General features: G+C 37.6%; 1 protein-coding gene across 1 annotated transcript in view; it reads right to left on the bottom strand.

Moving 5' to 3' along the window:
- GPR155 (G protein-coupled receptor 155) overlaps positions 1-15,947 on the bottom strand; it is a 47,450-nt gene that overhangs the window by 30,433 nt on the left and 1,070 nt on the right. The window contains exons 2-3 of the mRNA XM_047869450.1: positions 11,659-12,155; positions 3,198-3,597 (exon numbers count right to left, since the gene is read on the bottom strand). Of these exons, the coding sequence (XP_047725406.1) occupies positions 3,198-3,597; positions 11,659-12,124 (866 nt within the window). The 5' untranslated portion in view covers positions 12,125-12,155. The remainder of the gene's footprint in view (positions 1-3,197; positions 3,598-11,658; positions 12,156-15,947) is intronic.

The following is a 15,947-nucleotide window of genomic DNA, read 5'->3' as shown; positions in this document are numbered from 1 at the left end:
ATTAGGTTACTCTTCTTCTCCTGCCCAGAAGGAGTATCTATTTGCATGCATATATTCTCTGCATGCCTACTTGTGAACATTTTGAAAGACCCAAGAATTCAACTTGGAGCCATTTAAGTGTAATAATGTTCTCTTTTATTTTAGTTTATTTATTCATTTTGAAGGAGAGAGAGAGAGCACATGGGGGAGAGGGGCAGAGAGAAAGGGAGAGAGAAAATCCCAAGCAGGCTCCACACTGTTAGCACAGAGCCCTGATGTGGGGCTTGAAATCACTGGCCATAAGATCAACACCTGAGCATAAGTCAGACACAACCAACTGAGTCACCCAGGTGCCCTATTTTTAATTTTTTTAGAGAGAGAGATTGTACAAGGTATGGAGGGGGCAGAGGGCCAGAGAAAGTCTTTTTTCATAAGTTTTAAAATGTATTTTTGAGAGAGAGAGAGCACGTGTGCACGGGGGAGGGGGCAGGGGAGCAGAGAGAGGAAGAGAGTGCAGGGCCCTACTCGGGGCTCAAACTCGAGAACTATGAGATCACGACCTAACCTGAAATCAAGAGTCAGACACCCAACTGACTGAGCCACCCAGGTGCCCTGCCCTGAGAATCTTAAATAGGCTCCACGCTGTCAGCACAGCCACTGATGTGGGGCTCCATCAACCTCACCACCAATTGTGAGATCATAATCCGGGCTGAAATCAAGAGTTGGATGTTTGGGGCGCCTGGGTGGCTGAGCTGGTTAAGTGTCCTACTCTTGATTTTGGCTCTGGTCACGATCTCGTGGTTCACTGGATGGAGCCCTGAGTTGAGCTCTGCGCGGACAGCACCGAGTTCCCTTGGAATTCTTTCTCTCTCTCTCTTTCTGCCCCTCCCCTGCTTGCTCAAACATACTCTCTCTCTTAAAATAAATGAATAAACATTAAAAAAAAAAAAGAGTTGGACACTTAATCAACTGATGTTGATTAGGCATCAACCCGGATGCCCCTAAGTGTAACAACATTCTAAAAATACTTTCTGGGCACCTGGGTGGCTCACTCAGTTAAGCATCTGACTGCTGCCCAGGTCACAATCTTGGGGTTCATGGGTTGGGGCCCCGTGTTGGGCTCTGTGCTGACAGCTCAGAGCCTGGAGCCTGTTGCGGATTCTGTGTCTCCCTCTCTCTCTCTGCCCCTCCCCAGCTCATGCTCTGTCTGTCTGTCTGTCTCTCTCTCAAAAACAAAATAAAAACATTAAAATTTTTTAATAAAAAAATAAAAACACTTTCAACATCAGAGATTAGGAGGAGAAAACTCAGTTTTTGTTCTACAAATAATTTTCTTACAAAAAAATGTGTAAAAGTTGTAGTTGTAGCTGCTGTTTCTTGTTTTCTTTACTAACAAACTGAAATGTTAAAAGAAAAAAAAGATTGATAACCTGAGTAAACTTTTTTCAAGAAAATTACTAAACTTCTTTTTGGAAAAAAACCCTGATCTTTATTATGATTTGGGGTTTAAACGTATTCAGGTATTGATAGCAACGCTGTTCAATTAGATTCTGAAAGCCAACAGAAAAATAAGTATCTTACAATTACTTCTGCATCATTGTAGAGACCAAAGGGTTTGGCAAAGGGAACTGAAACAATGAAGCAGAGCAGAGAAGTGGCGAAATCCAGACTTGGTGAAGAGTCAGTGATTAAACAGATCCTTCAGGATTCCATAGAAAGACCATATAAGTAAGGGAAGCTGAGCTGATGAAGCTCTTAAAAAGAACAAGGCCAGGGGCGCCTGGGTGGCTCAGTCGGTTAAGTGGCCGACTTCGGCTCAGGTCATGATCTCGCGGTCTGTGAGTTCAAGTGCCGAGTCGGGCTCTGTGCTGACAGCTCAGAACCTGGAGCCTGTTTCAGATTCTGTGTCTCCCTCTCTCTGCCCCTCCCCCGTTCATGCTCTGTCTCTCTCTGTCTCAAAAATAAATAAACATTAAAAAAGAAAAAAAAAAAAAGGCCAGGCAGGTGATAACATTGTCCCAGTAGCACCTAGAGATATGCTCTATATAGAATAAAGAACTGCTCTTACATGTATTTTTTAATTAGAAAAAATAGATAAAGATATCTAATAGGGATCAAAGACCAAGAAAAAAAAATTTTTTTAAGGAAAAAGATTTTGGGGACACCCGGGTGGCTCAGTTGGTTAAGCGTCTGACTCTGGATTTCAGCTCAGCCCATGATCTCATGGTCTGTGGGTTCAAGTTCCATGCTGGGCTCCACACTGACCGTGTGGAGGCTGCTTGGGATCCTCTCTCTCTCTCTCTCTCTCTCTCTCTCTCTCTCTCAAAATAAATAAATAAACTTAAAAAAAAAGACTTTTTAAATGAGAATATTTAAATTCTCCTTATAAGTTGAAGTTGACAATCATTAGAACCATATTTATTACTGTGGCAATACTAATTAATTCTTTATTTCCAAGAAGAATACCACACCATAAATAATTTTCAAAAGTTATATTCATTTTTATTATTTTGAAAATATAGAGGCTATTTCATATTGCACTGCTCTTGTGAATTTAACTGTCTATACAAGAGCTGATTTCAATAGTTAAGTATGCCCCAAGTGCCTTGGGGTAGTGTCACAGTAAAATTATGTCACCTACACCATGAAATATAACTCCATGGCCAATGAGCTAAGTAAGCTGAAAAACTGTTGACTAAGAAACTGATAAAAGAAACTTTACTTGATAGGCTAGGATCAGAGGATTGGTAATAATCATTTGTACTGACTTACCTATATTTAGAAAGCTCAACCATCCACAGAATTATATTTTCCTCAAATTCATGAAAAAAAAGCTTATATTCAAAATTATTGTTTTCCTCATGAGTAATAGGGTTTTAAAAGATTTAGAAAACTTAGAAATCCTGTAAAATTTCCTTTAAAAATATGATCAACTGGGACGTTAGTAGATATTAAGTAAATTTATATAAAAGTTAAAGAGAAACCAATAGTCTTCATTCCCTGTCAGGAAAATGGGAAGAATAATCTACACAGAATAAGGAAATAACTTTCCACAATATACCAACATCACATTTTCCTTCAAATCACAACTACTCAGTTAGGAGGCATTATTACTCTCAGATTATTTAAAGGAGAAAATAGTCATAGACACATCTAATGAATTGACTAAATAAGGCTTTCACAGAGGACAGTCCCCAAGTTAAGTAAGTGAAACTTACAGTTTAGCTGTGATGAGAAGAATCAGTACAATAAATGCTGACTTCTTCAGTTTCTTTATTTTTCCCACCATTGTAAGACCAAGATAAAATAGAGCTGATCCAGAAAAAGAGTTTGCAAGTCCATCAAGAAAATTTTCCATATATACGGGCACCTTTTGATCAAGAATAAAATTGAAGGCAATGCCAATGAAAACCATAAATACTATTGGGTTCTGTAAAACACGCAGAAGTCCAAGTCCTACAATTTTCACTTTGTTTTGAGAAGCATTTTGAGTGTCTTTCCACTTCTGGATTTCACAGAAGATAAACCCTATAGGGTTTAACATCATAAGAGATATTGGTGCCACCAAGTAAATGTACTGGAGATATTCTGGGTATGTAGTTTGATATAAGGCTTCAACTGCAAAACATGAATTAAAATTGTTTCAAAAATGATTACCACAGAAATGCATGAATAAATTATTCATATAATGTTTTCCATGATTAATTATAACATTTTAAATTAATCTAAATAGTGCACAATGACCTCATTAGCCTACTTTGAAAAGTAAATTTTAATAATAAAGCTGAAAAGAAAAACACATTATATTAAATGATATTTAGCTTATAAAATGATCATCAACTTTAAAAAATTATCATTAGTGAGACCTACTAATTTTTATTATGTACAGGCTAAGAGTAGTCTCGATAAAAGGACAGAATTGTAGAATTATTAAAAGAAAACATCTAGTAAGAAATTAAACATTTAAGTAATAAGAGCAACAAGGTACTTTGGTTCCCTTGAGAGAGTTTCACTGGAGTGGGGAACTGAAGCCAGACTACAGAGGGTGGAGGAGAGGGGAGGAGACAGTGAACAAAAATATGAGCAATGAAAGGATAGAGTCCAAGCTATGGTGGAAAAGAAGTAAAGATGGGAGATGGCTCTCAGATAAAAAGCTGAGGAATCAGGGACTGGAGGTCCCTACGAAGTCCTAGAATGACAAGTAGTTGGAAGGTTAGGAGTTCAGAGTAAGTCAGATAGTGAGCTACTGAACTTAGTATTTCCCAGAAGACTAGGTCCCAGATGTGGCGTGGGAATTGATGGCTGAAAGGGTGTAAACATCACTGGAGACAATGAAGTCAGGGAACTGAATGGGCAGAGAACTTAATGGGTAGTTCACACAGATGCTAAAGCCAAAGAAGATAATGGCAAAACTTGGGGGTGGAGAGGATGACAATGAGCCAGATATTAAAGTCTTCACTAAATGAGGAGGAGTGATCAGAATGAGGTCGGCAGATGACAGCAATGAGGATGAACGGTTGAGACAGGCAGCATGAACCTCAAAGAAGCAGTTCTTGCAAAAGAGCAGAGAGTAATGGCCTGGCAGAGTACAAGGAGGCTATGAGAATGCCAGCTCTGCCTCCTATTGCTCATATAGGATGCAGGTGAAGAGAAAATAAGTGGTCTCCATTTGAGAGGAATAAGAAGGAATGAATGAATGCCTTTAGGAAAACCCAGTATAGATGTTGAAGAATTAGGAATGAAAAGGTGATCTAAGGAATGTTTGGGAGGAGAATACAGTTGAGTACACAGTAGAGCACATTTAATTAACACAAATTCAACTATGCTCTCTTAGGAAAACAAAAACTTCATTTTCTCCCCATTGAGCATGTTCCCAAATGCAAACTAATCACTTCACTTCTTCATTGATGAACAACAATGCTAGAGAAAAAAATCTGGCTGTTTCAGACTTATGAGAAATGGTACAATATATACAAAGTATGTGTGCTGTATTCTGCGGGTGACTTAACAGATTTTCAAGAGTTTGACTGCATGACTTTAGAACCTAACCAGTGCAGAAAATGAGTCTCCTTGGAAGGGGGTGGGTGGGTTGGATCAGACTTCAAGCAGTTCATCGGTGATCATGAGGGATAGTGGTCCGGTTTGGGGGTGGTCGGACCAACACAGAGCCTTAGAATAAGCAACCCGGTCTCCAGGCACATATTTGGCAATGAGTTCTGAAATTCAACCTACCACATATAAAGGTTGATTCATAAATGATTTGAGGTTGAGAAAGAAAGATTAAAAAAAAAAAATGAACAGCCACAATCACTCGCAAAGACAGAGGCAATCATGTGCAAAAACGTAAAAGATTAGATTTCTCAATTTACATTAAGATAAAGTTTCACAGGTAGGAAACTATATTTGTTTACTTACTCAGGATACATAAGTTCAGTTAATGTCATGCACCTTTCCTGTTAAAGTTACATAACTAGATTGTATAACCTTTAGAAGCCTACCTGGTTCTCATGAGCTAAAACCTACTTTTTTGTAGGATTCCATTCCTTTTTTTTTTTTTTTTTAGCTAAGCACTTACAGAGGTCTATAATACCTCTGAAATGAAGCAGTGGCTAAACAAAACATATTTGATTACATAAAACATCACAAATTCTGACCACTAATTTCCAAATCAGATACACGAGCTCTATCTGTATCTCTTGGTGTTCTTTCACATTTCGTAAGATTTTATCTTTTAAGTAAAAAAAAAAAAAAAAAAAAAAAAAAGCAGCACTCTTGATAACTATTTCTAGACAGCTACACTTCTACTTAGATATTGCATCTCTAAGAGAAAGGCTTCCATACCTGCTCACCACTCACTTATTAAAACAGAGAGCATATTTTGGAAAGCCTTGTATTTTCAATCTGCATACAAGAGTTTTCCCAAGTGGCCACTAAAATGCACAAAGTGTTTCCTTTGACAACTTTTATCACACAAATCCCCTTAAGTAAAGGCCTTTTTCCAGAAATTTACCATTGCCAGCATGCTAACACTTAATCACCATAGGAAAATGGATTTTAGATTGTTTTACAAACTCAGTGCAGGGGCACGTGGGTGGCTCCTTCCGGTTAAGTGTCTGACTCCTGATTTCGGCTCAGGTCATGATCTCATGGTTCTTGAGTTCAAGCCCTACATTGGGCTCTGCAGTGGCAGTACAGAGTCTGCTTGGGATTCTCTCTCTCCTCTCTCTGCCCCTCCCCTGCTCATGGTCTCTTGCTCTCTCCCTCTCTCTCAAAATGAATAAAAGAACATTAACAAAAATAAAAACTAAGAGCTCAATACAAATTTGAGCAGCAGCTTATCATTATCTATGGCTAAGCAATGACCACGTACTTTCTTCTTTTGCAGGATCTTTTGTATTTTCTCCTCTTGAACCACTAGTCAAAAATCTCAGAATTGGATTAATGTGTTTATCAACTTATATTCTTTTTTGTTTTTTCTTGATCGCTCCCTTGATCCATTTTATTCACTGCCGACAGTATCTTCTAAATCTTATCTTTCAAAACTTAGGATTTTCCCACAGTGCTCACCTTCCACGGGAATCGCTCTAAAGCCTTTCTATTGGCATTCATAGTCCAGTCTCCACCAGGGGTCCCTTCCTCATGCAGCTCATCACTCACTATTCTTTCGTGCAAAGCCTCCACTGGCGATTAATATCACAGTTTCCCCAGACAAACACCAGGTTCATAATTACAAGTTCTACACGCTGATCATCATTCCCCAACTTGTTGAAGTCTCTCTTTCCTTACCTAAATCCTACCTATAGTTTAAGGTCTGTCTCAGGTACCAATGCTTCCTCCAGGTCTTCAGTCTATATCCTGGGTCTCCTCTCTGGATGGCTCTGGCACCTTGTTTCATAGAAGTTGTTTCTCACCACATTCTAAGTTCCCTGAAGGCACATTGTCATAACCCCCAGTCCCCAGCATCGTGCTGAACAAATTCAAAAAATATTTGCTGAATGGAATTAACATATCAATAAATGTCAAAGTTTTCAAAGTAAAAATGTATTCTGTAGGGGTGCCTGGGTGGCTCAGTCAGTTGAGCATCCAACTTGATTTCAGCTCAGGTCATGGTCTCATGGTTCGTGAGATTGAGCTCCGCGTCGGGCTCTGCGTTGACAGCTTGGAGCCTGCTTGGGATTCTCTCTCCCTTGCTCTCTGCCCCCCCACCACTTGTGCTGTCTCTCTTAAAATAAATTTTTTAAAAATGCATTTTGTAACACACAGCAATTTATATCTAATTGTTATCTCTTAAACCTATTTCTTTTTGTACACAGGTTTTTTTTTTCTTTTTTCTTATTCCGAGTATTTATAAAGCAGATTACTATTATTTTAAACCAGTTGAACAGGTATATGAAGGCAAAAAAAAGGTACAATCTAGTGGGAGAGAGCAAAAAATTGGGAATGAATAAATAATTGCTAAATTACTAGAAGAATAAGGTTCAACATGGAAATTTCAGTCCAATTCTGCCATTCATTTGCATAATTAAAGTTATATATTTATCTATGAACTGGCAGTGTTTTGTTACCAATTGAAAGATGGTTTTTTTGAAAGATGGTTTTTCAAATCTGAAAAACATATATGAAAGTAGTGACCTATACTAACGAATTTGATTTCTAATAATTATATCACTTATTAAGTTCTAATTAATTAATACTTACAAATAAGGCTCTTGGGCAGGAGGAGAGAATCCCACTATGAGGAACTAAGACAAAATTAGCCACCCACTGTGGCTCCTATTTTGATTCCTGCCAGGTTTCAATCCCTTGAAAATAACACTAAGACCCAGACAAGATCATTCTATTATTTAATGGCATATAGTTAAATGCTTCATTTCCTTTCTGTTTACAGCTCAAGCACTAGAGCATAATTATGATTAGTTGGGGTACTTACACTATCAGCATTGTTTAGAAGAATAAATTATAGGACTTAACTATGCCTTATTAGTATCTTGTAATGACAGAGGTAGGGAACCTTCTGATTTGCTGAAATCAACATTTCTTCTTGGTAGATTCTTGGTTTCTTCTGAGACTCACATTTCTTAAAGTACCTTTGAAAAGAATTGTTCTAAAAATGGCAAGCTTCTCTTTTAGTCTGTTAAATGTACTGTAGCATTCTGTCATTTGAATATAGATAAATCATTTTAATATAATTTCATAGACTGTTATAATTGTCATAATATACAGAAAAAGGAAACATGACTGTCCTTAATTTTCTTTCATTAACTTATACACCTTCTCCTGAATCACCTGTAAATTGGACTGATATTGTGCAACAAAAGCAGTCTTTAAAAGGACATTTTTTAAAACCTATGATGCTTATCTGTTAACAAGAGAGTGGCAATACCTTGGGGGACACCACATAACAAACAGAAAGAAAGGGTCTTCTCTGTAGAGACACAGTCTTCTCTGTTTATCCTGAAAAAGTCCAGAAGGCAGATGGGCATGAAGCAGTAATAAATAAGCCCACTGGAGCACATACACAGCCCTACAGTTCTGCATCATACCTTCCAATCTGCAGATATGTGAGAAAGCACTTTTGTTTATACTATTGGTTTCTGGAAAGGTACTGTCTACAACCCAATGTTACAAGAGATCTTATATTATTTATAATTTGAAAACAAAAAATGAGAACTCAAAATTTAGAAGGATAATCATCAGTAAAATTGGACTAGCACACTGCTAGGAACATGATTATTACCAGATTCAATGATCTAGTGTAGGACATAAGGAAAACAGTGATGAAAATAGCAGACTACATTTTTGATTGGGAGATTCTGTCTTAAAATGAAAATGGAGAACCCTCTTGCACTGTTGGTGGGAATGCAAACTGGTGCAGCTGCTCGGGAAAACATTGTAGAGGTTCCTCAAAAAATTAAAAATAGATCTACCCTATGACCCAGCAATAGCACTACTAAGAATTTACCCAAGGGATACAGGAGTGCTGATTCATAGGGGTACACGTACTCCAATGTTTATAGCAGAGCTTTCAACAATAGCCAAATTATGGAAAGAGCCTAAATGTCCACCAACTGACGAATGGATAAAGATGTGGTTTATATATATAATGGAATACTACTTGGCAAGGAGAAAGAATGAAATCCTGCCATTTGTAGCAACGTGGATAGAATTGGAGGGTATTGTGCTAAGTGAAAGAAGTCAGAGAAAGATATCATGTTTTCACTCATATGTGGAACTTGAGAAACTCAACAGAAGACCATGGGGGAAGGGAAGGGGAAAAAATATTACAAACAGAGAGGGAGGAAGAAACCATAAATACAGAGAACAAACTGAGGATTGACTGGGGGGGGGGGTGGGCGGGGAGGAGAGGGGAAAATGGGTGATGGGCACTTGTTGGAATGAGCCCCCCAAACCAAGAGCACATTGTATACACTGTATGTTAGTCAACTTGACAATAAGTTATATTTTTAAAAAATGGACAAGCTCATCTAATAGGTCTTTTTCCACTGCTATTCATTTTATAGAACACTTTTAGATATATGACTATATCCACAATACTCAGGTCCTCACATTATAATACATGGTCAAATGTATCTTTGATTCTCTCTGACATTAATGGGTTACACAGGCTAGTTAGGTCTTCTGAAGATTACACGGGCATGTTATATAACTGTGTGGCATAAGAGAATGCCCCAGGATTTAGAATCAAGAGGCCTAGGTTTGGATCTCAGTCACCTGTTAGCTGTGTGACCTGGGATAAGACAATCAAATCCCTGTAAGCCTGTCTCTTTATTTGAAAATGAGGATTACAAATATCTGCCCTCCCTCAGATGAGATAAATATATGAGAAAATACTCTATAAAGTTACAAACGTTAGTTCTGTTTAGTTATGGACTTACTAATCTATGAGAGCATGAAACTATATACTTCTAGATTATAGCTAAATTAAGATAATGTAATATTTGTTAAATACTTAACACTATGACACCAAGCCACTTGTAAGGTCCTTATGCCATAAATACCTTGACAAATTTACATTAATGCTCCTGAAGAGATTGACAAACACGTTAACTCCTTGCTCTTTTATTTCCAGTTTTTATTTTAATGCTTGGTTCATCCTTAATTTTAAAATTCAGTATCCTTAAAGGAACACCTATATAGTTTCTATTTATAGCCCAGTCATCGAAGAGTCTACTCTCCCTCTCTCACAAACCTCCTGCTTTACTCACAGTTATTTAGTTTCTAAGATTTAGCTCCATTTCTGGTAAGCAAGATGAAGGAGGGCCAAAGGAGGAGAAAGGAAAATATATCCACTAGAATCCTTTTGGTGCCAGTGGTAAAATAATAACAATTTGGGGGGTGGGGAGAGTTTTAAAACTACTGAATAAGGAATCTGAAAGTTAATCGTAGTTTTCAGTTGTCTGTTTCATTACATTTCTTTCGGTCTCTGCTCAGAAGATATACCATCAGAGACGTCTTTACCGACCCCTTCATTCCTATCCAAACAACTTTGTTTTTATGGTACTTGCCATTACTTGATATTATTTTAATTTTAATGTTACTTTCACATTAAAGTGTAAATTCAATATGTACAAGAACTTTGTTGACAGGTGTATTTGCAGCAGCTGGCACAATCATTGGAACCTAACAGGTCCGTATGAATGAGTGAATGAATGAATGACTCTATCCACAATACTCAGGCCCTCACATTATGATACATGGTCAAAGTACAACATTAACTTTTAACTTAAAAATAAAAATATAAAAAGTAGCTACTAAGGAGATATTTGCTTAGTGGTAGGTGTTCTAAAAAAAAAAAAAGGATATATTCAAGATAACTCAATATCCCAAATTGATATGTTTTATCAGGAAAACAAACACACATAGAAACATAAAATTAGGCAGCCTAAAGAGTTGGAAAGGTTAAGAAGGAAGAGTTGAAAAGGTCAAAAAGCCTTCACCATTTTTGTTCTTAAACAAGAAGTTAACTCAATTGAAGTAAATTGACATTTTGAATAACAAGCTCAAAAACAAGCTTTAATATAAAACAATATGTATTCTAGATGGTAAGAAAAAGTCACTCATACATTTCCACTGATAACATTTAACAATAACTATTTTTATACACACATATGTCTATCTTTTTTATATAATTTAAATCAGAATCTGATCCCTTCTGGACCTGAACTTCTTTCATGTGATTATTGAGAAGAAAAAGAATATATTAGAAAGATGATTTACAAAGTTTATTTGGATATGACTACTTATTTTAGGTCGACTCTTGAAGGAACTTCAAACTCTGAAGTTGAGGAAAGATACAATTAATCCTAATTTAAGAAATAGTTAAGAAAAAATATGAGAGATTTTAAAATTTTATTAAAAGATTTATTCCCTTTTGGGTGTAGGCACTGTGGGGTAGTACAAAGTACAGTGGTTTGGAATGAGGCTTTGTGATTTTTTTTTAAGTAAACTCTACCCCCAAAGTGGAGCTTGAACTCATGACTCCAAGATCAAGATTCGCATACTCTACTGACTGAACCAGCCAAGTGCCCTGAGAGATTCTTTTAGATATATGAATAAATATCTATCACTAACAAATGCTTAGATAAATTAAAGGATTAAATTTTTCTACCTCTTAAAATATTTGAATTTTTTAAAAGGTTGAAAAGTACAATAACTTACCTATAGGATATCCCAACGCAAAGTCATTACTTTGTGTAGCAAAAATAGGGAATAGTCCAGCTTTGCTGAATCGACTATCAGGACTGGCAACCAGTAAGGTTAAGACACATACGATGAAAAATACGGAAGCTTTGGCAATCAAGATACTATATAGGAAAGACCAATCCACATTGGAAAAATTAAGTACAACCATATTTTTGAATAATAAAGCTGGAAGTGCAAATCTGGAGACAAAATTTCCCAGTCCTTTGGCCTGTGTTGATGTTATGACATTGGCTCTTCCTGCTATGTAGCCACAAAGGACTATGCCAAAGCATTCTAGTAAGGCTGGAAAAAGCCTTGTTATTGACATTGAAGGTGGGTCATTAGTGGAATTAAATCTATGCATCACTGTGGAGGAAAAAGTTTTGCTCATATTGACTGCAATGGTTAAGTTCTCTGCAGGTAAATTGGAAAAAGAATTCATTTTCGTTCACCCTCCAACTCCAACCAGATCTCTGGAAAGAAAGGAAAAAAGATTCAGTGTGACAATAAATCAGAAGACGAATTCTAGTTGAAAGCCTACACTGGCAAACCGAGACTTATCAAATGGCCAAATATGTACACTTTCTTCAACAACCAACAGAGAAAAATTACAATGAAAAAACAGGGGAGGGGGGGCGAGAGTGTTTGCTAATGATAACCTCTTTACTCTCAATGGTGGGTCAGCTCAAAATACTTATGTTGCTGTCCTATTTTCAGTATCAGACATGATTAAGATAAGATCCACAAATATGAGAGCTGCAGTGATACCCCATGGCTCTCTCCCATGATCCACACTTGAGCTCCACCTAGTGGGTAAGAGCTTGGGGCCCACTGAGTCTCTCCTGAATGTCCACCTGCATCCAAATTCCCTGGAAATTTCAGTTCTCAAGGCTACATACTGGACAGGAGAGTACTGCCTAGCCTGTGGTCATACTTGAGTACAGGACAAGAAGAAAAATATAGTAGAGTACCACATAACAACTTTATCTCTTCATCTGTGAAATGGCAATAATACTATCTACCTCACTGGGATTTGAGATGATTCAAGTCCCTTATAATCACATCTGGCACAAAGTAATCACTTAACTTTTGGTAGTACATAAAAGAGAATGAAAAAAAAAATGATGGCATCCTACCAGGCTACCCTTAGTTCCTTTTATACTAGCATCAGATATTTGCCTTCTTGAATGCCCCATAGTTCCCTTTGTGTCACAGGGACTTTGTACATGCTGTTCAGTCTAAAATGTTCTCTTCTCTACCTGCCATTCTCTATGTAATAACACCTGCTCACCCTCTAAATCATATAGTTCAGGAGTTTCTTCATCAGGTAAGGCTTCACTAACCCCATAGCAAGTCTTTTCCAAATAGAATCAGATTCCTTACCCGTAGGCTACTTTTTGTAGTTTGTAATTACCCTATGCATTAGAGTGACTATTTGATTTATGTCTATCTCTTTCACTAGACTTTAAGTGCCACACAAGTAGGGACTCGGCATGTTCTTGCTCACTGTTGTATACCTAATGCCTAGCACAGTGCCTGGCACACAGGAGGCACTAATATATTTATACTGAAATATTTACATATAAATATATATACATATATATATAGCATATATATTATTTTGATGAATGACTAAATTATTAATCTGCTCTTAAAACTTTCACCTTTTATTTTTAATGTTTATTTATTTTGAGAAAGAGAGAGCATGCATGCGGGTGGGACAGAGAGAGAGGGGGGGAAAGAGAGAATCCCAAGCAGGCTTCACGCTCAGCCCAAAGCCTGATGTGGGGCTCGATCTCATGACTGTGAGATTACGGCCTGAGCTGATATCAAGAGTCAGACGCTTAACTGAGCCACTCAGGCACCTCAAACCTTTTGCCTTTTAGTGGACCAATGTTCTCTTTTAGGAACTATCTAGTTCATGGACAGAAATCTTTTTTTTCTGAATGATAAAGTATTCTAAGTTTTTCACTATAGCAACAGGCCATGACCACAAAATATGTTCTAAAATGTTCTAAAGCTATTCTAAAATGTTAAAGAACACAACGTGTGTTGTAAAATGTCCTAAAGATGTTCAGAAAATGCTAAAGCTAGAAAGAATTTGTTATGCTAGCATTACAATACTTAATCAGACTCCCCTCTTGCTGCCAGGGACACGATGAACATGAGGTTTGGGCCACTTTGCAACTAATCAGCTTTCATGAGTAACTCAAAATTAATATGGTGACAATTGCCAATTTCTAAGTGATTATTCTGGGTTAACCATCTAAAGTGGACTTATATAAGGTAGAAAGTAAAAATGCTCACGATTTCTGAAATTTACAATGCCCAGGGGTAAGTTTTCAAACACCCACACGACATCAGAAAGACTCAGATAGCAGGCCAGAGAGCAGCAACAACTAATACACGGGGTGTGGACAGGACAATTTCTCTGTGCTACCCTCATATAAACTGAACCATTTAAAACCTTACATGTAATCTGGATCCGGACAAGTGTTGTTCTACAGGATTAGATAGGAGTGGTCAATATCCACAAAACCGATAATAATCACATACTTGAAGTTTACCAAATAACCATCAAATTATATTCTGGTAAAGCTAATGGTTGGGATACGGTACCATTAGTTGAGGTAAAGAGCTGGTAAACAAAGGTATTAAACATTTGGAGCCCCTAACAGGTGTGGACCTGAAAAGGACAATGCCCAAAGAATAAGATGACAAACTTGTCCAGTCTTATGTTATTTCTTTAAATTCCCTATATTTCTTTGCCTGGAATATTAATAACTCATACTGGTCATTACCCCTTATTTGTACCGCACTCACATATCGATGTATTACAATAATTTTGTTAACAAACAGTTTTAACTAAAATAGTGGCTGTTCTTTTTTTTAAAAAAAAATTTTTTTTTAACGCTTTATTTATTTTTGAGACAGGGAGAGACAGAGCATGAACAGGGAGGGTCAGAGAGAGGGAAGACACAGAATCCGAAACAGGCTCCAGGCTCTGAGCTGTCAGCACAGAGCCCGACGCGGGGGCTTGAACTCACGGACCGTGAGATCATGACCTGAGCCGAAGTCGGCTGCTTAACCGACTGAGCCACCCAGGCGCCCCAAATAGTGGCTGTTCAATTAAAAGAGTCAAATAGACCTGAACCCAATTTTGAGCCTTTTCACTTATCAACTCTTTGGGCAAGTTAAGTGCCCTCTCTGAACCTTAGCTTCTTCAACTGTAAAATGAGAGTAAACACCTCCTTAAAGGGATATTGTGAGGAGTGGAGATTTTATTGTTCACACAGATTTTATAAGTTCACACTTCAGAATTTGTAAGTTCACCCAGCTTATCACAGTAGCTTATCACACTGTAGGTCTTCAAGAAATGGTAGCAACTGCTATCAGGAATTGTGGTCCTAAGAACAGTAACAAATTAAATATAATTCATTGTCTTAGGCCAGTTCTTCAAACTTGGTATTAAAGATTCTCCAACTAAAATAGAGAGATGGGTGGGGTTTGTAAGATCGAGCCCTGAGTCAGGCTCTGTGCTAGCAGTGTGGAGCCTGCTTGGTATTCTCTCTCTCTCTAGCTCTCTTCCCCACCCCACCCCCTCCTCAAAATATATAAAAATAAACTAAAAGAAAAAAACAACAGAGAGATGGGATGGGTCATAGGTTATCAACTTTTGTTTCATACCAAACTAAGAGGAGTTCACTTTAATTCAGTTTGATCTCAAATAGTTTATAGCAGGGAAGGGAGAGCTCTTCATTTTTCTCAAGGTGATGGTCAAATAGTTGTAGCACTGCCCATGATTAACTGTCAGTTAGTCAAAAATTAAAAGAAAAACTTTGGAAAGTAATCTGCCCCTACCCATAAAGATTCCTTTAATGTTCCTCCATATTATAAAAACAATACTTGCTAACAGAGGTAAGGTCAAAACCACCAAAAAGCACTTACAAAGGTTTCTCATCCCCTCCCCCCCCCCCCCCCCCCCCCCCCGGCAGTGGGAAGAGTATATGCTTTTTAAAGCATTCTTTTAAAATGAACAGGAACCACAGCAACGGAAGTTTTTAAAAAATCGCATCCAGTCTTTTCATCTCATTAAAAACAAGGGTTGCTAACAGAACAAACAAGTTGACCTGTCATAGTAAAAGTGCTCACTGGCCACTCACTGGGGTGGGGAGTGGAGAAATGCTATGCACAAACCACTTCTAGCCACTGATATTTGGTTGACAACGTGAAGGAACCACTGAGACTGTAAACAACTGCCACTA

This window comes from Prionailurus viverrinus, chromosome C1 (genome assembly GCF_022837055.1).
Source record: "Prionailurus viverrinus isolate Anna chromosome C1, UM_Priviv_1.0, whole genome shotgun sequence".
NCBI lineage: Eukaryota > Metazoa > Chordata > Mammalia > Carnivora > Felidae > Prionailurus > Prionailurus viverrinus.
This window is presented reverse-complemented; position numbering and strand designations above follow the sequence as displayed.